We start from the raw sequence: 21,994 nt of genomic DNA, 5'->3' as shown, positions 1-21,994 counted from the left end.
AGAGATCTTATGACCTTTAATGAAAGTATTCCTTTTTGTGTATTGACACTGAAGGAATAATAAACTATCAAAGATCTTGGAACCCCATCTGTGGATTTTTTTCTTGCCTTTTATTTCAAGACAGATACTCTCCAGCTCTGTGGAGGACCGTTTGAGTGATGTAACTGTAGACTGATTTGTCTGGATGTAAGAATGCCTTTAATACTGTGACACAGAGAACTGCCAGATAAGAAAAAATATATATAACAGTGGCATTATAGTGGGATTTGGACCTTAGCTACCTGAGAAATATTTTTTTTTCAATTTGTTAAAGCTTCATTAGCATTTCCTCTGACTGGGTATTCACATAAAGTGAAACAATGTGCTGAATCTGAAATTAGATAATAAAGTAAGTAAAAACAGCTGAGGTGGATCTGAATTCCTGTGTTTTACTAGATGCTATCCATCACCACAGTGAGCCAAAAGATTAATCAGTACAGATGGGAAAGTTGGGAAAAAATACAAAATTATATCCTGGCAATTACTCGACTAGATCTCCCACCACCCTGCTAACTGCTAACAGGCTAACTTTACGCAGTTACACTCTCTCACGTTTCATTTTAAGTTCTTTCTAATTAGTCTTTGGTTTTCCAAGCTTCTCCTGCTCGTTCAGTAGCTTCTAACGTCACCACGCCACACCTGCCACACCTGGAACTTAGTAACATGTTTTCCTTCTTGTTTGTTTAATGGGGGCTGGTAAACACTTTTCAGGAGCACTACCACCACCTTCTGACAGTTCCTTTTGCAGGCTACTACCATCGACACCATTCTAGCTGTTGCTATGCCAACTAATATGTCACACTAGCCCTCCTATTGGTGGTAGGAAGGCAAACAGAAAAGGAAAGCCCCTTAAGGTATGTAGTACTCAGGGGAGCGTTGCAGTAGGTAGTTACTCGCAGGGAGTCCACAGACCTGTATGATCCCTTCCTCATACGATGCCATTGATTAGTGGTAATTCAAACCAACAGCTCTGAAGCAGCAGCAGCATCAATACGTGCTCATTAGTTTGATCAGTCAGTATGCAAAAAGTCATATTCCCAGCTGCAAAGGAGACAAAAGAAAAAGAGTCTCCAGAAACATACAAGTGACTGTGTCAAATGAGGGAACAGGGGGGAAAAAAGCTGTTCACATTATAAGAGCACCATGCCACGGCCTGAAAGACAGGAAGCGCATTTACAGTAACCGAGCAGACTCCACAGAATAATGCTGCTCTTTTGCTCACAGTTCGACAGAAGGAGGTTGCTGTGTGATTGCACCAGCAGCCGGAGAAATGAGTCTGCAGTTGTTACGGCTGCTTGTAAATGCATACAAACCGGCCGATCCCAGATCGATTTTCTTATTTCTGATTGGCTCTCTGTTACTGTCGCGGGAGCCCTGCAAGAAGGCTACTGGTGGAGAGCGACGCTTAACTGACTGTTCCAAGGCACGGGCTGAATTTGTCACCGGGAACATTTTATCTCCATGTTCAATACAATTAGAGTGACATATATAATAATAAATAAATAAGAAAACACAGACACGACAACAACCACCACTTTGTTTATGTTTATGAGACTGAGGTGGAGACACAGCTGGTGGTTATTCTTCCATAAAATTCCTTGCATTATGTTCAGGTGGAAGGGAGGCATCTAAATTGAGAGAGAAGGCCCGGAGGAGCGAAGAGTCAGGGGAGCGCCCTGAGAACAGAAGATATTTTTGTTTTCTCTCCTACTGTACAGCTTCTTGGAGTGAAGGGACTAATTAAACTACTTTTCGCTTCTTAGGGAGCCTTTTGGAATCGACAAAGAGACAGACAGAGAGGTACTTTTGTGGATGGACAGGAAGAGATTTGATTGAACGGAGGAGATGAAGAGAGAAATCGCTCTAAAGACACTAAAGTGAAATATTTTTGTGGTCTGGGAGAGACATGGAAGATAAAGCTGCACTGAGATATGATCTGAAGCGCGTGTGCATGTTTGTGTGTTCCCCACCACGCCTTATCAGTTGAGAGCTTGTGGCCCTTTTATGCTAAAGAACCTGCTCTCACACATTTTTTTCCTCCCCTGGCTTCATTAGCCAAACTGCACACCGAGCTCAGGGAGTAATTGGCTGCCCTTTCAGCCTCCTAATGGCAAGAGGAGAGGCAAGGAGAGATCAAGAGGCAAACAAGCAGAATTACAGTCATTTCATAAATAAAACCTCCACTCAGAGTCTTCTTGCTTTCCTGTGATCTGTTTTATTGTTTTTCACTAGCTACTTTATTGTTTTAACTCCCTGCTCTTTCCTTCTTCACTTATTTTCGGTCCTTTTATTAGAGGACAAAAAGAAGCGTCACAAAACACTTCTGTCAAATCCAGAACTCAGATTGTTTCCTTTTGATTTCAGACAGAGATTTGAGACAGAGTAGCTAGATCTTACAATAAGGAGCCTGAACAATAGTCTTGATTAAGCTTCATGTCTCATTCGCTTGATTCAAAAGATGCTCATAAAATGCAAAGCACTACTGTGCTAATTTACCCAGGACCGATGCTCTAATAAGCCGACAGAGTAAATGGAGGTTCACCTCGGACTGATAGGTAAAATCTTTGGATTTTAGCATTTTGCTTTAAACCATCCACCTCCAGCAGAGCAGCTGCTCTCTCGGCCTTATCGCAGTCATTATCAGACTGGATGTCTGACAGTCAGAAGACGCCCCTCCCAACTAGGATCAGAGCAGATTATGTGGCCGGCGGCGCACATGGGATGCATGGACATTGCGTTAACCCTTGTGGGTTACATCCCACTCCCGAACAGATCACGTGAAAACACATCCACACACAGAGATGACCATGAAAACATCTCTGTCTGAGTTGCTGATTCCCACTCATCCCATAATGATCATGTAAGCATTCACGACCCTCAAGCTATGTGTGAAGTTTGACGTAGTTTTGTGTCTTTTTAAGGAGCACTCCACTCGTTTTACACATGTGTGAAGTGTAATCAAAAAATGCTACTGAGTCTAAAAAAGCAGTTATAGTTGAATACCTTCTGTAGGTTTGTAACCCTGGAATGTCACACTGATGTCACCAGAGCACCATTAGAACAGGATTCATTGAATTTTTCTTGTGTTATTTGAAGGAGAGTTGGGCTTGGTGAAAGTGGACATTAGTCTCTTGCCCTGTGGGAAATGTAGGATCTAATCTTTTTTGCAGCTCGTCGTACCTGTCACACCAAACTCTGCCTTTGCAGCATGATTTTAACGGTTCTTTTTATGAACTAGCTTCGATTCTTCCAGATTATGCTGAACTTAAATAACTGTTGGTTTTTTCTTTTAAGTCGGCTTCAAACATTTACATCTATTTCTATCTTGATGGATGACTTCTAACTAATCTAATATTTCTAAGCTTGTTTTTAGGAAGCTGTGTCATCTGTGCTCTTTCAACTTCAGAAACAAGTAAGTGTGACAGAAACAGGATCTATGTCCATCTGAGCTAACATAAGCTTAACAATATTATGCCTCATGTTGGAAATCAGGCCATGTTAAAACCCCGGTCAGACAGGCTCACAGACCAGTCAGTGATGATATGGCAACCACAAGTTGCAAGGGAAAAATGCATATTCCAAAACCAGTTGGAAAGTTTGTGGAAGCTGCTGTAAAATCAATTGTTAAAGCCCATTGTACACAGGCATAAAGAGGGGCTGCTGGCAAACACTAGTGTGAAACTGGTCGCAAAAAGGAATACGGTGCAGCACCAAAAATCTCCTTGTTATTAGTCTGGGCACCAACCATTGGTGGCAACAGCAATCTGCTAGCGACCAAAGCAACCACACAGAGGATTTTGGTGCAGCCTCTTCTTTGCAATCAGTTGGCAACAGCGACCACCCTCCACCAACCACTCACCAACTGGGTGGTGAGTGTAAAATGATTTGCTGTGCCACCTTGTGATTCAAAGTGGTATTACATGAGAGTACAGCTTGGAATCATTTCAACTTCAGTTGATATCTCTGAAGCGAAATGTATACACATTTACTATTTATAGTTTACGCTATAAAAAAGTTGATTCTGTTCATCTGATGAACAGAATCAACTTTTGAGGATTTACTTACCTGGATGATTGAGCATGCATGAAGAAATTACTATCAAACTATTTCTGTTAGTTAGCATTATTACTATCAGCACAGTCAGTTGCTACAGTTTTGAGGTTCCATCTAAATAAATTAAGATTTTTGTCTTTTTAACACTTTAAGCAGTGTGGTCCCACGAATACCACATTTTCTACTGTGGTACAGAAGGTAGAGCAAATCGGGAGGTCGGTAGCTCGACTCCGTGCTGCTTCATTCTGCATGTTGACGTATCCTCAGACAAGATACTGAACCCCAAGTTTCCCCCAATACATCCATGAGAGTGTGTGCCCGAATGTTAGACAAGGCATTTAGGCATAGAAAAGAAACTGTCATCAATGTTTGTAACTGGGTAAATGATGCTTGTAATAGAAAATACTTAAAGTGTTCACAATGAGTAAGTAGTAAATCACTTTCTATTACAAGTCCATTTACCAAAATTTGAAACATGCAAATCATGGAGAAACCCTGCCAACACGTTGAGTCATTAACTTACATGAGGCATGGCTCTATCGAAGCAATAAAGGTTTATAGTATTATTGATACAAAATTGTTACGAAACAAAAATGACAGCAATCGCGTACCAACGTTACGAAGATGATCCAACTTATTGGGGCATTAATAATGTCTTGTTTTTGTTAGTTATGTGGTTTAGGTACAGTAGGTGATCATGTTGCTTTCGCAGAATGAATTGAGTCAATGTGTCACCGAATCAACAAAATCCTGTTCAAATTTTATTTAGAAAAATCACAGTTTGACTATAAAGGTTATTTAAGTTGCTTATAAGAGAAATTCAAAGGGCCATGAATCATTTAAACGAAGAAAGTCTTGTGTACATTAGTACCTAACAGCATCATTAAAATCCAGTTATGATGGTTCATGGGAAAGTGACTGCTCACATTTTGCTAATTAAATGTAATATCACTCTTGTAAAAGATAAACTGAACGATTTCCATTTCCACCCATTACTGTGTTATGCTACAGACCACAGATCCATTTTACACTCATTTGAAGTCTCTCTTCTCTTTTCGCATAATGACTGTTTTGTTTTGTATTGTTTTTTTTTTCCCGGAAAGGCCTTGGAGTTCTCCTCAGAGAAAAATAAATAAAAATCCTCTGACCTTTCGAATCTATCAGGTTACTGGAAGATGTACAAACAGCACACTTTTGCAGGGGCGGGGTAGTTAACCCAACTTTAAGCCTGGAGCTGTTTTGGACATGTACGTTTCCCCGGCCTCAGTCACATGATAAATGGACTGGTTCTTACATAGCACTTTCCTACTTGAGCACTCAAAGCATTTTAAACAGCACGCCTCAATCACCCTTATTAATACAAGCACTTTGTTTTTACACACATTCACACTCCAAGGATTGCATCGGAAATGCAACATAAAGTTCAGTATCCTACCCGAGTATACTTTGGATGTATCGAACCATGCAGATGACCTGCTCTACCTCCTGAGCTGTCGCCGCCACAGATTCACAGGATTTCCTTGTGTCTCTTCAAGAAAGATCTCCAAGATGCTGAGTCTGAATGTCCCTGCTGACCTGCCTTCACATGTAACCTTAATTGAAAGTGACTTTGAGGCTGCATCTATCTTGTCAAGAATTTCTGGCGGCATTATGTGAGAGCAGGGTCACATAAATGAGCAAGGCTACATTGTTTCCCATAATGTGAGAGCCTGCAGTGTAGAACATAGAAAGGGATGCATTATTCACACAGAAGCAATGCGTGAAAAAACCACCAAAGACAGTAAGAGATACTAATGAGGCCATTTCCTCAACTCTGCAACTCACTTGCCTCATTGATATACACGTTGACTGCGACATCGATCTTTTGCAAGGTGCTTCAGGGTTAAAACCTCTTTTCATGTGTATATACAAGCACGAGTTAGAAGTGTGTGTGCAGGCGGGGGTGCTTATGAGTCCAAGTGACTGAGAGAGTAGTGCTCCAGCGCACATTTATCTTCTTATGTAACAACTAGACAAGCAGATGCAGGCTAAATGCTGCCTCTACCCACCAAAAACATGAGCAGCACAATTCTGCTCACTTCAGACAGAATTCAGCAGGTTCCCTTACAACACAAGCCCCAAACACGGATCAATTTGTTGGGGCCGTGCCTCCACATTCCCATTAACCTGGGGTCGGGCTGAAAATGGCCATGTTAAAATGGTCTCTCTCATCATTCTCTTCGTCATTAGCTGCCCTAAATGACAGCTAGAGAATGACCACAAAGGCTTTCACCCCCACTCCCCCACCATGAGCTGCCAATCATGCGGCTCCTTTGAGTATTCCTGACTGCCTGCACAGATTTCGCTTGTCTGCGCCCTGTGCCAAGCCTGATGGTAAATCTGAAAGGATTATACAGAAGGCGAGCAATAGCTGTGTGGCATTTAGGAAAGAAAAGACAGAGACAATGTGTCGTGCTATCAGCGAAGCTGGTGTGCTATCTCCAGGAAAAAGCAGAGCAGAGGTCCTAAACAGGGGTGCACCTAAAGCAGGGAGTCTGGGGTGTCACAGCCCCATCCTTGGGGGGGGGGGGGGGGGGGGGTTGCCCTTTCAAAAATGATATGTTATGTTAAAAGTACCATAAGTCCAAATTATGTTGGAAAAAAAAGGTTCCACTGTCTTCCTTTAATGCATCACTGTAAATAATATTATTTAATGTTAACTAATGTAACATTTGGGGTTAGTCACGATTTTCTAATACTCAAACAGTCATTAAGATGACTGTCCTTTGTCTTGTCAACATATCTTCCTTGATTTTACTGCTGGGTGGTTGAATGCAGTGTACTACTAATGCCAAACAAGTGTGGTAATGTAATATGCAGTTTAGGGCGATCGTGGCTCAAGAGTTGGGAGTTCGTCTTGTAATCGGAAGGTTGCCGGTTTGAGCCCCGGCTTGGACAGTCTTGGTCGTTGTGTCCTTGGGCAAGACACTTCACCCGTTACCTATTGGTGGTGGTCAGAGGGCCCGGTGGCGTCAGTGTCCGGCAGCCTCGCCTCTGTCAGTGCGCCCCAGGGCAGCTGTGGCTACAATGTAACTTGCCATCACCAGTGTGTGAATGGGTGGATGACTGAATGTGTAAAGCGCTTTGGGGTCCTTAGTAAAGCTATACAAATACAGACCATTTACCATTAAAGCTAAACAAAACAACAAAAATTATAAAAATGACCCACTAACTACCAGCTATTCCACTGGCAAAGTGTCTGTCACAGTCATAGTTGGTGCTGCTGTACAAACAGGTAATAACAAACACAATCAGAGACAACGACAGCCAGCAAAACATATTTTTCGGAACGCGTTCAGAACTTAGAGGAAGTCCAGTTTATCGTTATGTTGCACCATTAAGCTAGCACATTACACATCAGCCAGAACAGTCATTCCTGAGTTGTTTAGAGCAGCGGTCCCCAACCCCCGGGCCACAGACCAGTACTGGTCCGTAAGTTGTTGAGAGTTGAGGCTCACGTGTGAAAGTCATGGTTTTCAGGATTTTTATCAGTTTTTAGCGTTATTTTTTTTAAATCATTTTTATCATTAACTCAGTTTCCCTGGGTCTCTTCCCGTGTGTTATGAATAAATCTTCTTTTTTTGGTACTGGTACTGGTTTTATTTTGTTGTATTTATACAGACACCTTAAAGGCCGGTCTGTGAAAATATTGTTGGACATAAACCAGTGCATGGAACAAAAAACGTTGGGGACCACTGGCTTAGAGCGTGAGTGGAAGAACAGTTCCCAGTGAATATTGAATATATATTTTACTTGACATGCCCATCTCTAACAATGATGTGTTCTTTATTGCTAATTCGAGATGCAAACCATTACAATATTCCCTCAACATGTGCCTCACACTGGTTTGATTCACTCCTTCACATTGCAAAAGTGTGCTTAAATCAAAATGACTTTCTTCTTTAATTCTACCAACATATTTACTGCTTTTTGTTAGCCCCTGAGTTGGATGTTGTGCTTTAATGTCCCTGGCATATCGTTACAGGGCATACATGCTTCATAATACATATTTATGCAGGCAGGTCTCTTCACAATGACAACTTGCCAACTTGTCAATTTTCTAGTAGTTTATATTTATATTTGATAAAGTTTGTGTTTCCCACTCATTGTTTCTTGGTTCCCTCTTGTGCACACCCCACCCAGTTCTCAGTCCAGTATTGATATGTAATAATCACAGTGGATGCCCAGGAAAAGTGTTAACAACCGTGAACAGTGAACTAACCTCACTCACAGAGAAAAAAAGACATCACAACCTGAAATGTTGGGCTAGTCTTTGTTGGTACTATCTTATTTGATAAGCAGGCATACACAGCTGGTACAAAAGAAACAAAGATGTTAGTTTAAAATTTCTATAAACTCCACATTAGGCAAAAATGCATCATGCAATTAAAGAGCGTGATTAACGTAGGCTCCTCTGAACGGAAATGCTTTGCACTCAGTGGTTAACTAGTAACGCATTTACTATCAGGCTAGAAATAAGCCAGCAGGCAAAGATGTTGCCTCTTCCCCCGGAGGCTTCAGTGCAGCCCAAACCTGAGACCTGAGAGCAGGGAGGGAAGTTCCAGAGAAGTGCCACGCGCCTCCATCCTTTTGCCCCGCGTGAAGATCATTCATAAAAATGGCAGACCTACACTGCTTTCATCCTATTGGCTGTACAAAAACAGCCTTGTTTTTTTCTCCTCCTTTTATTTTAAAGAAATGTCCGGAGAACGACACAAACAGTCAAAAACACACACATACTACAGGCGGGAATATCTTCAGCTCGACTGGTCTGTTCACGCGGTTTATCAGCACCGCGCAGCCGGAAGACGAACAGTTTCCGCGAGTAAACAAAAGCGTCTGCGCCGCTTTCCAGAAACTGAATATTAGCCCTAGAATACATTAGGCATAAAAGCAAGCTAAACTGAAGCAATAACGTCGACCCGCTCCTCTTACCCGAATAGGCGAGGCAGTGTCGGTGCCGGTGAGGTGGGTATCCCTGCTGCAGGACAGAGAGAGATGCTCGTCTCGGCTCGCTCTTGTGCGACTTTCTCCGGAGCTCCTGGCTGAACAGCGTCGCTGGACCGGTCGCGTGCTCTTACTGCCGCTTGTCAGTGCACGCTCACACACATCCACACACGCGCAGGCTGAGTGACTGACTTAGTGGCCCCTGGCTACAGCAGCCGAACCCTTCAAACCATGATACCGTACAGGCGACAGGCATCAGTGATGGTGCTGCTGCTGTGGTGGCAGCTTTCTCTCCTCCAGGAGCCTGGGCTGGACAGGACGGCAGGGGAGGGCAATGTGTTTAAGTGGTATGCGCCGGCGGAGTGGATTTAAACGGGGGGATGGTGTAGCTGGGATTACGTGGTAGGGGTTTAATTAGATAGCCCTGCGCCCATTGGCACCAACGCTGCGCACAACCCTCCCCTCTCTCTCTCTCTCTCTCTCTCTCTCTCTCTCTCCCCCTCTCCCCTCTCTCTCCCGTCTCTCGCTCTCTTTGTCTTTGGCAGTAAAATAGCTGGATGTGTGGATCTCATCACCGGCTGATGCCGCACCACGCTGTGTGCTTAATAATATTTCATGCACAACATTTTTATTCCAAGTGACTTGCGATGAGGACTGCACAGGGGTCAGGAGCGTTCAGCTGTTTGTACATTGGGGTGGCCTCATCTCTCAGGGGAAAAAAATGCATATGGAGAGGAGTGATTGTGTAAGTGTTGTTTCTGCATTTTCAGAATAATGTTGGTCCAAAATCATCATTGCAACTGACCAATCACGATGTTGTGGTGTTATGGCTTTGCAATGTGGGGTGAAAAATACAAAAATGTATTTCTTTATAAATACCACTGTTCTGTGGGGTGGGGGGATAAGCGTTTCAATTGTCCTTTATTAATTTATACAGTATAATGAATATGGCCTCAAGTTAGCTTTGCTGTTATTCAATTCCCACATAGCAAAATTGGTATGGCCTGGATCTGGCCCACACAACGTGCATACACATGGCCCACATACCACAAAGAATGACGGCCCTTTGGTGGCCCAGATCTGGTTTACCAGAGGTGGCCAACACATGGGCCAGCAAAAGGCCAGTTGCAGACAAACTGCTGGTCCTGTGCTGGCTCAGATAAGTTTTAGCTCTGGCCCCAGATGTCAGCCTAATGTGTACCTTAATCAAGCCATGTAATAACAACATGTGCTGGAACATAATAGCGCAAAAGTGACATGAGGAAACTCTGTTCAGACAGTGAGTGGACTGATTCTTATATAGCGCTTTTCTACGCTCCCGGATTACTCAAAGTGCTCTATACAACACGCCACATTCACCCAATCACACACTTTCTCTAAACTGAGTGCTTACTACTACCCACTAACCTTCCGATCAGTAGGTGACCTGCTCTACCTCCCGAGTTACAGCCACCCAGTGGTAAACATGAGTAAACCCTCACTAGGTTTTGGATAAAGTGTACACTCACAAACCTTTCAAACCTGCATTTAAAACATTGGCTACCATAGCAGTATAGTATTGCAACATGCCATTTGGGTCTTCTAAATAAAACAGGAAAAGGAACATAAATAGTGTCATCATTGCCAGACCTGGCCCACATCTGGTTGACAGACACCCTGCCATGACACCAGTCAGTCAGAAGTGGCAGCTGATGCCGGATCTGGGTCAGTCCTGTTTGCTATGTGGGTTTAAGTAATTCATGTTGGTTTGCTGGTGTTAGTTTTTAAAGGCATTAGCTAACTATTATGATGATGTAGGAACAACACTAATACAGTAAATTTCAGATCATACAAGAAGAGGTGACTATCTCATAATAATATGGCAGCTGTAATGAAAACACAAGATTTGACCGTAAATTGATAAAGTTAACAAAACCTAGTTTTTACTATGATAAACATTTTTATTATTTCAAATAATAGAATTAGCTCTGGGACATATACTCCACTTGCACTCTGAGTTTAAAAAATGGCTTTAATTTCAGTCTGTGATGCAAAAGACGGTGTGAGATTGAACAGAATTGAATGACACAAAAATTGTGGATTTTATTTTAGTTTTCAAAAATACAGTATCATTAACAAGTGTCCAAGTGGATATAAAAAAAAATACTTACCATAGTTTTAATACCGGTAAACTGATTTTGCCCAAGTGCTAGTTCCTGCTGATCAATATTTACAACATGACACACTTCATTTAAAAGCTACAAATAGAAGTTAAAAGGTATACCACAACTGGAACTTCTGTGTGTGTAGAAGTAGCAACTGCTCCCAATAGAAGGCTGCTGCTACAAACTCTTGAGGACGGAAGAGAGGCCCAACAGTGTGTGTATACAGCATCAGTATACAGCAATTTCCCTAATAAGATGGAGCGGCCGAAGAGTGAACTGTCAAAAGTACTGAATATGACGTCACTTATTTATGTGTGAATGTTTAATAATTAAAGTCAGCCACATATCCACAAACACAACAAGCTGAAAGTCAGTGATATATGTATATGTGTGTATATGTGTACACACACACACACACACACACACACACACACACACACATATATATATATATATATATATATATATATATATATATATATATATATATATATATATAAAGACTCACAGCCTTGGCCAGCCGCTTGAGGAGGTACACCAGAGAGATAGAAGGCAGGAGAATAAACCAGCTGTTCTCCACAGAACCAGCAAAGGTGTACTCTCAGTGGCAAGGGAACAATAAGAGAACAGCACCACCAAGGCTGGAGACGGAGCAATACTGGAAGAGCATATGGGAGAAGGATGCAACCCATAACGGCAATGCTCAGTGGCTAGTGGATCTGAGGGCAGACCACAGCGACCTCCCTGAACAGGGTCCAGTAACCATCACAGTGGCAGATATCCAAGAAAGGGTCTCCAGTATGAAGAGTTGGACAGCACCAGGGCCCGACATGGTTCACGCCTACTGGCTGAAGAAGCTGACTGCACTCCACGAGCGTCTGGCAGCACAAATGAACCAGCTGCTAGTTAACGAGAGACACCCGGAATGGCTAACTGAAGGCCGGACGGTCCTGATCCCCAAGGACCCCAAGAAGGGACCGGTCCCCTCCAACTACCGACCAATAACCTGCCTCAGTACTACATGGAAGCTCCTGTCAGGCATCATATCGGCTAAGATGAACAGGCACATGGGTCAATACATGAGCGGGATACAGAAAGGAATTGGCAAGAATACCAGAGGTGCAAAACACCAGCTACTGGTAGACAGAACAATCAGCCGAGACTGCAAGACCAGACTGACCAACCTGTGCACTGCCTGGATTGATTACAAGAAGGCCTATGACTCAATGCCCCACAGCTGGATACTGGAATGCCTAGAATTGTACAAGATCAATGGGACCCTAAGAGCCTTCATCAGGAACTCAATGGGGATGTGGCGTACAACACTAGAGGCCAACTCCAAGCCCATAGCACAAGTTACCATCAAGTGCGGGATCTACCAAGGAGATGCTCTGTCCCCACTGCTGTTCTGCATAGGCCTGAACCCCCTCAGTGAGATCATTAACAAGACTGGCTACGGATACCGACTACGGAACGGAGCAGTTGTCAGCCACCTCCTGTACATGGATGACATCAAGCTGTATGCCAAGAGTGAACGAGACATCGATTCACTGATCCACACTACCAGGCTATACAGCAATGACATTGGAATGTCGTTCGGACTGGAGAAGTGTAGTCGGATGGTAACAAAGAGAGGGAAGGTAGTCAGAACTGAGGGGATTGAACTACCAGAAGGCAACATTGCAGACATAGAGGACAGTTACAAGTACCTGGGGATCCCGCAGGCAAATGGGAACCATGAAGAGGCCGCTAGAAAGGCTGCAACCACCAAGTACCTGCAGAGGGTCAGGCAAGTCCTGAGGAGTCAGCTGAATGGTAAGAACAAGATCCGGGCCATCAACACATACGCCCTGCCCGTGATCAGGTACCCTGCTGGGGTAATAGGCTGGCCAAAGGAGGAGATAGAAGCCACTGACATAAAGACAAGAAAGCTCCTGACCATGCATGGAGGGTTTCACCCCAAGTCCAGCACCCTGAGGCTGTACGCTAAGCGGAAGGAAGGGGGCCGGGGACTGGTGAGTGTCAGCACCACAGTCCAGGATGAGACAAGGAACATCCAAGAATACATTGGGAAGATGGCCCCAACTGACCGAGTGCTCAGTGAATACCTCAGGCAGCAGAAACCCAAGAAAGAGGAGGGAGACGAGGAACCATCATGGAAGGACAGGCCCCTGCACGGTATGTACCACCGGCAGATAGAGGAGGTGGCTGATATCCAGAAATCCTACCAGTGGCTGGACAAAGCTGGACTGAAAGACAGCACAGAGGCACTAATCATGGCAGCACAAGAACAAGCTCTGAGTACAAGATCCATAGAGGCTGGGGTCTATCACACCAGGCAAGACCCCAGGTGCAGGCTGTGTAAAGATGCCCCAGAGACAATCCAGCACATAACAGCAGGGTGCAAGATGCTAGCAGGCAAGGCATACATGGAACGCCATAACCAAGTGGCCGGCATAGTGTACAGGAACATCTGTGCCGAGTATAACCTAGAAGTCCCGAGGTCAAAATGGGAGATGCCCCCAAGGGTGGTGGAGAATGACCGAGCTAAGATCCTGTGGGACTTCCAGATACAGACGGACAAAATGGTGGTGGCTAACCAACCGGACATAGTGGTGGTAGACAAACAGAAGAAGACGGCCGTAGTGATCGATGTAGCGGTTCCGAATGACAGCAATATCAGGAAGAAGGAACACGAGAAGCTGGAGAAATACCAAGGGCTCAGAGAAGAGCTCGAGAGGATGTGGAGGGTGAAGGTAACGGTGGTCCCCGTGGTAATCGGAGCACTAGGTGCGGTGACTCCCAAGCTAGGCGAGTGGCTCCAGCAGATCCCGGGAATAACATCGGAGATCTCTGTCCAGAAGAGCGCAGTCCTGGGAACAGCTAAGATACTGCGCAGGACCCTCAAGCTCCCAGGCCTCTGGTAGAGGACCCGAGCTTGAAGGATAAACCGCCCGCAGGGGCGTGCTGGGTGTTTTTATATCATAATAATCTGACAATACTATAATATTGGCTATATTATATTTATATTACCACAGTGAGATGACTTTAGTCTCATGAACAACATTAACTAATTGTTATTTATTAACTAATCTTAAATGACTGTTCAGCACAGAAATGAAGCCCAACAATCATGTTTTACAGTCCCGTGGTCTCAGTCTCAGATACTCAACTAATCACAGTGATGTCATGACAAAAATGAGTGACCAACAAAACATTTTTCTCCTTCATTTCTGTCAAACAAAGCTGTATGTAACGTGTCTCGCGATTATTATCATGGTTGCTAGGCAACCTGAACAGCGCGACGAAGCGTATACCATCCCATTTCACAAGCCTCTCACTTCCGCATTTCTCGTACTTATAGTACGCACCGTACATAGTACGCGTAGTGCGCGTACTTCAAGCGTGCAGACCCTGAATTGGGACACAGCCATAGTGCGGCCCAGAACAGTTGTCAATGGTCGTGTCCAAATTTATGGGCTGCATCCTCCTGAGGCCGCATTTGTAGACCGATTATGTCATAGCGACGCGCCGAAGGCTGTCCAAATTCGTAGACTGCTCCGAATGCAGCCGACAAATGCGTCGGGCTCAGAGAAGAGCTCGAGAGGATGTGGAGGGTGAAGGTGTTACGGGAGGTCTGTTAAGAGAGCCTCCGTGCAAAAAGAATAGGAATTCTAGTAGGGACCAGCAACAAACCACCACGCACACACTGCAATGGGTTACACAAAATTTATTTGTTCTTCCTCTAGGCAAACTACCGGCTGAAGACAACCCCGGCCAGGGATCCAAAGCCCAAAGACCACCGCGGTCCGAGTTCTTCGCCTAGTTACAAACAGGGGAGAGAGGGTCACTGCACGAACACGCAACCAACACGTATCAATCCTGCAGCTCCCTAAAACAGGTTTGCCACCCACCTTTTCAGGCTTTAACTTTGTTCGAGGCTGGGTCTCCACATTACCTCCTGGCAGTTAAACTTCCCCGAGCTGGTCCAGTTCTTCTTATCGGGGCGCAGGAGGTCTCCAGTCTAGTGCTCGTTTTCCTCTTTTCCAACACGTCCCTTTTTTTCCAGCACGTCCTCTCACAGCTCCATAGGAATACGTCCTCCTTTCCACGTCCTCCGTTTCGTTAAAAGCAAAAACCAGGCCAGGCTAAAAAAAAATCCTTTCTATTAAAAATGCGCACACTTTGTCCTGGATCTCCGGGGCTCTCCTGCTTCACCGAGGTCCTACTAAAAACAACAACAACACTTCCTGCTTCCTCTCCCCTTTATAAAGAGGAACTCCAATCAGCCGCTCCCTGTATTCAACTCCGCCTCACTGGCAGCTGGGCTAGAGTAAAATCTCCCCTCCCACACAGGTGCAACAACCGTAAATAAACACAAAAACATGCAATTAATCCAAAACAAACTCAAAAACAAAACCAACAAAACTTAGGGGGGGGGGGGGTTTTCTCCGTCCTTTCCCACCATGCTATACTCCGTAACACCCACCCCAACTTTTTCCTAGCCCGTCCTCGGGCACTCTACTAAGTATATCGAGGTGGGGGCTTCCCGAGATTTTCACGGGCAGATCTCCTTAAACCCTCCTGAGTTGCAGGGGCGGACTTGTTGGAGGACGGATAGTGACCTGGTCCTGGCATCTGCTGTGCCATACTCCATAGAAGTAACCACTGGTCTGAGGCTGTCGCTATATCATGCGCAGCTGCCGTTCCTGGTTCTAAGGCGCCACCTCCTGTTTTATCATTGACGGAAGGCAAGAAAGTACATATGCGCAGGCGATTACGATGGACCACTCTAACAGGCCCATCTTTACCTTCTGGCCGAACTCTGTAGACTGGGTTCATAGGGTTTGGCTGGCCAACTACAATTTGGATCTCTTCCTCCCAGTGTGCTGCCAGTTTACCCTGTCCGTCCCTTCTTGTCGTATGGACTAGAACCCTTTCCCCCGGGAGCAATGGTGCTGCCCTAGCCCCAACATCATACCTGTCCTTCATCCGGCCTGCAGCCTTCTGGCTGCTCTTTTCCACCATCTGGTATGCCAGCCTCAAGCGCTCATGATGTCTCCTCACCCACTCCTGCGTCGTGGTTGACTCCATGGGTCTCTTCGTCCCCATCAACAGCTCGCCTGGCAGACGAGCATTCCATCCAAACATCAGGTAATGGGGGGTGTAACCTGTAGACGCATGGACAGAGTTATTATAAGCCTGGAGCAGTTCGGGCAAACATTGTACCCACCGAGTCCGCCTCTCTTCCTCTAGGGTGGACAGCATATTTATTAATGTCTGACTGAAACGTTCACAGGCCCCATTTCCCTGAGGATGATAGGCAGTAGTTCGACTTTTCCGACAATTATAATACTGACAGAGCTCCTTTATGAGGGCGGACTCGAAATTAGCACCTTGATCCGAGTGCAGTTGTTCTGGGCATCCAATTGGCTGAATAATATGTTTCAACAACATCTTCGCTGTAGTTGCAGCGTTCTGGTCCCTGGTAGGTATTGCCCAAGCATACTTTGTAAACAAATCAGTGGCGACCAAAATGTACTGGTATGAGTCTGCCGGTCTACCTAATGTCAGGAAATCAACTGCCACGGTTTGGAGAGGTGCGTGTGTAAGAACAGGACTAAGTGGGGCCTGACCGTCACCACGACCTTTATGACGTACACACCGTTCACAGGATGTTGTCCAGTCCCGCACTCTCTTCTCCATTTGAAGCCAATAAAAACTATGGCGCAGCATCGAAAGTGTCTTTGCCACCCCCAAATGACCATTCCTTTCATGGAAAGCCTTCCATGTTGGTTGCTGTTCCTCCAAAGGAACAAGGATTTGGTAGTACGCCTCACAGGTGTTGGAATCCACCCCCCTGCGGACCAGAACACCCTCCAACAACTCCAGCCGTGACCATTGTTTCATGTAGTTTAAGACTGCAGTAGGCTCCTGGCGTCTTTCCTCCCCAGATGGCATCTTTCCTCGGGCCATGTAGTATCTCACTCTATGCAGCGTGGGGTCCTGCTCTTGTAAGCCTTGCCAGCATCCTGGATCCCAATCGATGTTCACAGCCTGAACCCATGCTTTTTCGTCCACCCTCTGTGGAGGCACCAAATCCTGGGGTTGCACCTGCAATGGCATTCTAGACAGAACATCAGCATTCACATTTTCCTGGCCAGGCCGATACTTAATATCAAATTGATAATTTGTGAGCTGGGCTACCCACCGTTGTTCCACTGCGCCCACTTTTGCAGTCGATAAATGGACCAATGGATTATTATCAGTATAAACTGTGAACAGAGACCCCCATAGATAATCTTTAAATTTCTCAGTCACCGCCCACTTCAAAGTGAGCAGCTCCAGTTTAAAGGAGCTATAGTTTGCATCATCCCTTTCGGCGGGTGCTAAGCTTCTGCTAGCATAGGCTATCACACATTCCTTCCCATCTTGTACTTGAGACAGTACTGCACCAAGGCCCACTTTACTGGCATCCGTATAAAGCCGGAAGGGTAATCTGAAATCAGCAAAAGCTAAAATAGGAGCCTCGAGCAATTTCTGCTTCAGAAGATCAAAGGACTGCTGACAATCCTCATCCCAATTTATGGGGATATTCTGTTTTTTATTCTTCGGTACTCCCACTAGCAGCGAGTTAAGAGGCCTAGCAACACCCGCAAACCCTGCAATGAACCGCCGATAATAACCGGCAAAGCCCAAGAAGGAACGCACCTGATGAATAGTCTGCGGGGCCGGCCACTTCTGTACAGCGGCAATCTTATCAGGGTCCGGAGCCACACCCTCACTGTTCACCAGGTGACCCAGGAACTTCACCTGTTGCTGGAAAAGAACACATTTATCAGGTCGCAACTTCAGCCCATAGCTCTTCAATCTTGCAAACACTGCCTGCAGATGTTCTAGGTGGCTGTCAAAATCCGGTGAATATACTATCACATCATCCAGATAGACAAAAGCGGACTCTGTGATTTGACTTCCCAAACAACTCTGCATCAACCTTTGAAATGTTGCTGGAGCATTACACAATCCAAAAGGCATTCTTTCAAACTCATACAAGCCAAAAGGAGTACAAAATGCAGTTTTTTCCCTGTCAGCTTCAGAAACTTTCACTTGCCAATACCCACTTGCTAGATCAAGGGTGGAGTAGTATTTTGATTTAGTCAGCATCGTCAAGGTCTCTTCAATTCTAGGTAATGGATGGGCGTCTTTATGTGTCACTGCATTCAACTTGCGGTAATCCACACAAAATCTCAATTCCCCATTCTTTTTCCTTACCAGGACAATGGGTGCTGCCCAGGGACTTGTACTCTCTCGCACCACCCCTGATCGAATCATATTATTCAGCAATTCTCGCACTTCCTGATACATTTTAGGGGGGATTGGCCTATACCGCTCTCTAATAGGAGGTGCCATACCTGTCGGAATAGAGTGCGTAATTACATCTGTGTGGCCATAATCCTCTTCGTCGGCAGCAAACACATCGCCCCACTTCCTCAAGAGACCATTTAACTTTTCCTGCTCCTCCATAGATAGATTCGACCGCCCTTGTGTCATAACTTCAATGTGAGGAGCTTTACCAGATGGTTCCGAGCTCACCTGGGATACGCCCACTTCAACGATGCCTGGCCTGGTTTGCTCAAACGTGACTTCAAAAGGTTCCTGAATGTCGACATTTTCCGTGGAGAATGTAGCCAGGGCCTCATAACGTCGTAACGTAATAGGAAAAGGATTGAGATTCCTTACTTTGATGGGGACCCGGCCTCTATAGCCAGTTCCTAGCGATCGAGCAACGGCAACTGTACTAGGCCCTTCCAATGGCTCCACCAAGATACATTGTCCTTTCCTCAGTGTCTGTGGGGCCCTAGCCCAAATCACCTGCTCACTGTGCTCAGGGATCTTCACCGGGTGGCGGTAAGCGGGTCGCAGGGTCCCTACTTGTGGTACGGGGACAGCTGCCTGAATTCTTTGACAGTCCTGAAAAGCAGATGCCCACGCTTGTTGAGCGTCTACAGTCGAGCCAACAGGCCAGGTCTGGGTCTGCGTCTGAGGTTTCAAAAAAAACACATCCCAACATGGAACGATGATGTTCATACCTAATATAGGTAATGCATTAGAATTATTGGGGTCGTCCTTTGAAATCACAATTCCCATATCTTTCAGGGTAATGTCTCCCACCTGTACTTCAGCTAACACATAGCCCACGTAAGGAATAGCCAATCCATTCGCGGCCTTCAGCTTTAGCCAATTAAGATCACTCTCTTTCCCCGGCTCCTGTTCACCAAACAATCTCCTAAAACAGGCTTGTGGCATTAATGTTACATTAGACCCAGTATCCAGCAAAAATGTCACTTCTTTACCATCAATGAATACTTCTACTTGACGGCATGCCCCTAAAAATTGAGGGTGGTTTAACTGAGTTGGACCACTATCATCCTTTCCAATCACCTGGCCCATAGCGACTGGATTTACTCGTTTAAAGCCATCTGAGATGAAGTGCCCCGACACTCTCTTGCCATGTGTCCACTAACTCCACACCTACTACAAATAGGCTGCCCATGCTCATCCCACTTGTGCCGTGGTCGCTCCACTAACCGTGGGGTTTGCTTTGTCACCGGGGGTGGCTCGGACACTTCAACACCTCCACTATATTGAGGGGAACTAAGGTTCCACCTTTCTCGCTCACCTCTAGGAGCTGAAAACGTCCGTGGCATTGGTGCTGGTCGGACAAATTCCCTCAGCTCCTCCTGAAGAGTATTTTTGAGATCCATAATTTGCTCCTTCATTTCTGCAAGGATCTCCACTTTAAACTTATCTCTCCAATTCAGAGTATCCTGCCACTTTAAATCCCCTCTTACTACAGCACAAGCGGAGTCCTCATGTACGCCATACAGCGCATCCGCTTCCAATTGCAGAGCCTCTTTACGCACCTGTTCAAATGAGAGGTCAGGATCGTGCCTTAATAAACGCCGCAGATCACGCTGTATCTCACCCTCCCTAAGACCCAAGACAAACTGATCACGCAGGTGCAGGTCAGCCCGCCGAAACCCTTGTGGCTCTTTTGTCTGCAGGCGATGGCCCAACTCCCTTAAGCGTAACGTGAACTTTCTAATAGGCTCTTCTGTCCTTTGTCTACATTCATAAAACATGGCACGCAGGGTACCCACGGCTGTTTTGTCCCCATACAGTTCTTTAAGCTGAAGAAAGATTTTATCTGGCGTATCCCGCTCCGCTTGTTCCAGAATAAGAATTTCACGTCGTGATTCTCCTCCTAATGCACTCAATACAAAATCACATTGCTGTTCTATCGACCACTTTTGAGCACGGAGCATTGCGCTAATTTGACTCTCCCAATCTTCATAATTCGTATTAAGCCCACAAAATTTTGGTACCCAGGGCGCACCGATAAAAAATGGTGACGCCATATTCCTGGTTTCAGATAACTCATCCGCCATATTAATCAGTCTAAGGCAGGTAGGTTTGTATACTGGTCACAAATCCTGTCGACAAACGCCAAATGTTACGGGAGGTCTGTTAAGAGAGCCTCCGTGCAAAAAGAATAGGAATTCTAGTAGGGACCAGCAACAAACCACCACGCACACACTGCAATGGGTTACACAAAATTTATTTGTTCTTCCTCTAGGCAAACTACCGGCTGAAGACAACCCCGGCCAGGGATCCAAAGCCCAAAGACCACCGCGGTCCGAGTTCTTCGCCTAGTTACAAACAGGGGAGAGAGGGTCACTGCACGAACACGCAACCAACACGTATCAATCCTGCAGCTCCCTAAAACAGGTTTGCCACCCACCTTTTCAGGCTTTAACTTTGTTCGAGGCTGGGTCTCCACATTACCTCCCGGCAGTTAAACTTCCCCGAGCTGGTCCAGTTCTTCTTATCGGGGCGCAGGAGGTCTCCAGTCTAGTGCTCGTTTTCCTCTTTTCCAACACGTCCCTTTTTTTCCAGCACGTCCTCTCTTTTCCAGCACGTCCTCTCACAGCTCCATAGGAATACGTCCTCCTTTCCACGTCCTCCGTTTCGTTAAAAGCAAAAACCAGGCCAGGCTAAAAAAAAATCCTTTCTATTAAAAATGCGCACACTTTGTCCTGGATCTCCGGGGCTCTCCTGCTTCACCGAGGTCCTACTAAAAACAACAACAACACTTCCTGCTTCCTCTCCCCTTTATAAAGAGGAACTCCAATCAGCCGCTCCCTGTATTCAACTCCGCCTCACTGGCAGCTGGGCTAGAGTAAAATCTCCCCTCCCACACAGGTGCAACAACCGTAAATAAACACAAAAACATGCAATTAATCCAAAACAAACTCAAAAACAAAACCAACAAAACTTAGGGGGGGGGGGTTTCTCTCCGTCCTTTCCCACCATGCTATACTCCGTAACAAAGGTAACGGTGGTCCCCGTGGTAATCGGAGCACTAGGTGCGGTGACTCCCAAGCTAGGCGAGTGGCTCCAGCAGATCCCGGGAATAACATCGGAGATCTCTGTCCAGAAGAGCGCAGTCCTGGGAACAGCTAAGATACTGCGCAGGACCCTCAAGCTCCCAGGCCTCTGGTAGAGGACCCGAGCTTGAAGGATAAACCGCTCGCAGGGGCGTGCTGGGTGTTTTATATATATATATATATATATATATATATATATATATATATATATATACGGACCACGCTTGATATTTGGGGAAATCGACGGCACATTTGGAGTATGCATTTGAAGCACACTTCGAATTGGGACAGCCGTCGACGCATGGCGGTGACTTAACCGCACTT

At 45.6% G+C, this 21,994-nt stretch overlaps 2 protein-coding genes across 4 annotated transcripts in view; both read right to left on the bottom strand.

The window, feature by feature from the left end:
* The window catches only part of hpca (hippocalcin), a 53,440-nt gene extending 43,971 nt beyond the window's left edge, over positions 1–9,469 (bottom strand). Inside the window, exon 1 of the mRNA XM_085446002.1 lies at positions 9,067–9,469. The gene's annotated coding sequence lies outside the window, so the exon portion shown is untranslated. The remainder of the gene's footprint in view (positions 1–9,066) is intronic.
* Positions 9,470–14,936: 5,467 nt separating this feature from the next.
* Positions 14,937–21,602, bottom strand: LOC146683645 (uncharacterized). 3 transcript variants are annotated; one of them, XM_085446367.1, is made up of 5 exons: positions 18,635–19,844; positions 17,934–18,041; positions 16,204–16,393; positions 15,137–15,370; positions 14,937–15,044 (listed from the first exon to the last, which is right to left on the bottom strand). In XM_085446367.1, exons 1-2 carry the CDS (start codon positions 19,671–19,673, stop codon positions 18,004–18,006), a joined length of 1,077 nt encoding a protein of 358 aa, XP_085302493.1. In that variant the 5' UTR covers positions 19,674–19,844; the 3' UTR covers positions 14,937–15,044; positions 15,137–15,370; positions 16,204–16,393; positions 17,934–18,003. The 3 variants fall into 3 exon arrangements, 1 of the variants encoding a protein (XP_085302493.1); XR_014917577.1 differs by lacking the exons at positions 17,934–18,041; positions 18,635–19,844 and adding an exon at positions 16,888–17,402; XR_014917576.1 differs by lacking the exons at positions 14,937–15,044; positions 15,137–15,370; positions 16,204–16,393; positions 17,934–18,041; positions 18,635–19,844 and adding exons at positions 20,825–20,932; positions 21,025–21,602.
* Positions 21,603–21,994: the final 392 nt, after the last annotated feature.

The sequence above is a fragment of the Copadichromis virginalis genome, linkage group LG22 (genome assembly GCF_057382275.1).
Source record: "Copadichromis virginalis isolate Kocher_CV1m ecotype Utaka linkage group LG22, C_Virginalis_male_GT1.1, whole genome shotgun sequence".
NCBI lineage: Eukaryota > Metazoa > Chordata > Actinopteri > Cichliformes > Cichlidae > Copadichromis > Copadichromis virginalis.
This window is presented reverse-complemented; position numbering and strand designations above follow the sequence as displayed.

Excerpts from the sequence above, each read along its gene's own strand:
- LOC146683645 (XM_085446367.1), bottom strand. The coding sequence starts at position 19,673 with ATGGGCCAGGTGATTGGAAAGGATGATAGTGGTCCAACTCAGTTAAAC. Across the intron at positions 18,042-18,634 it reads TACGCACTCTATTCCGACAG|CAACAGGTGAAGTTCCTGGG; the intron begins GTATGGCACCTC and ends GTTCTTTTCCAG.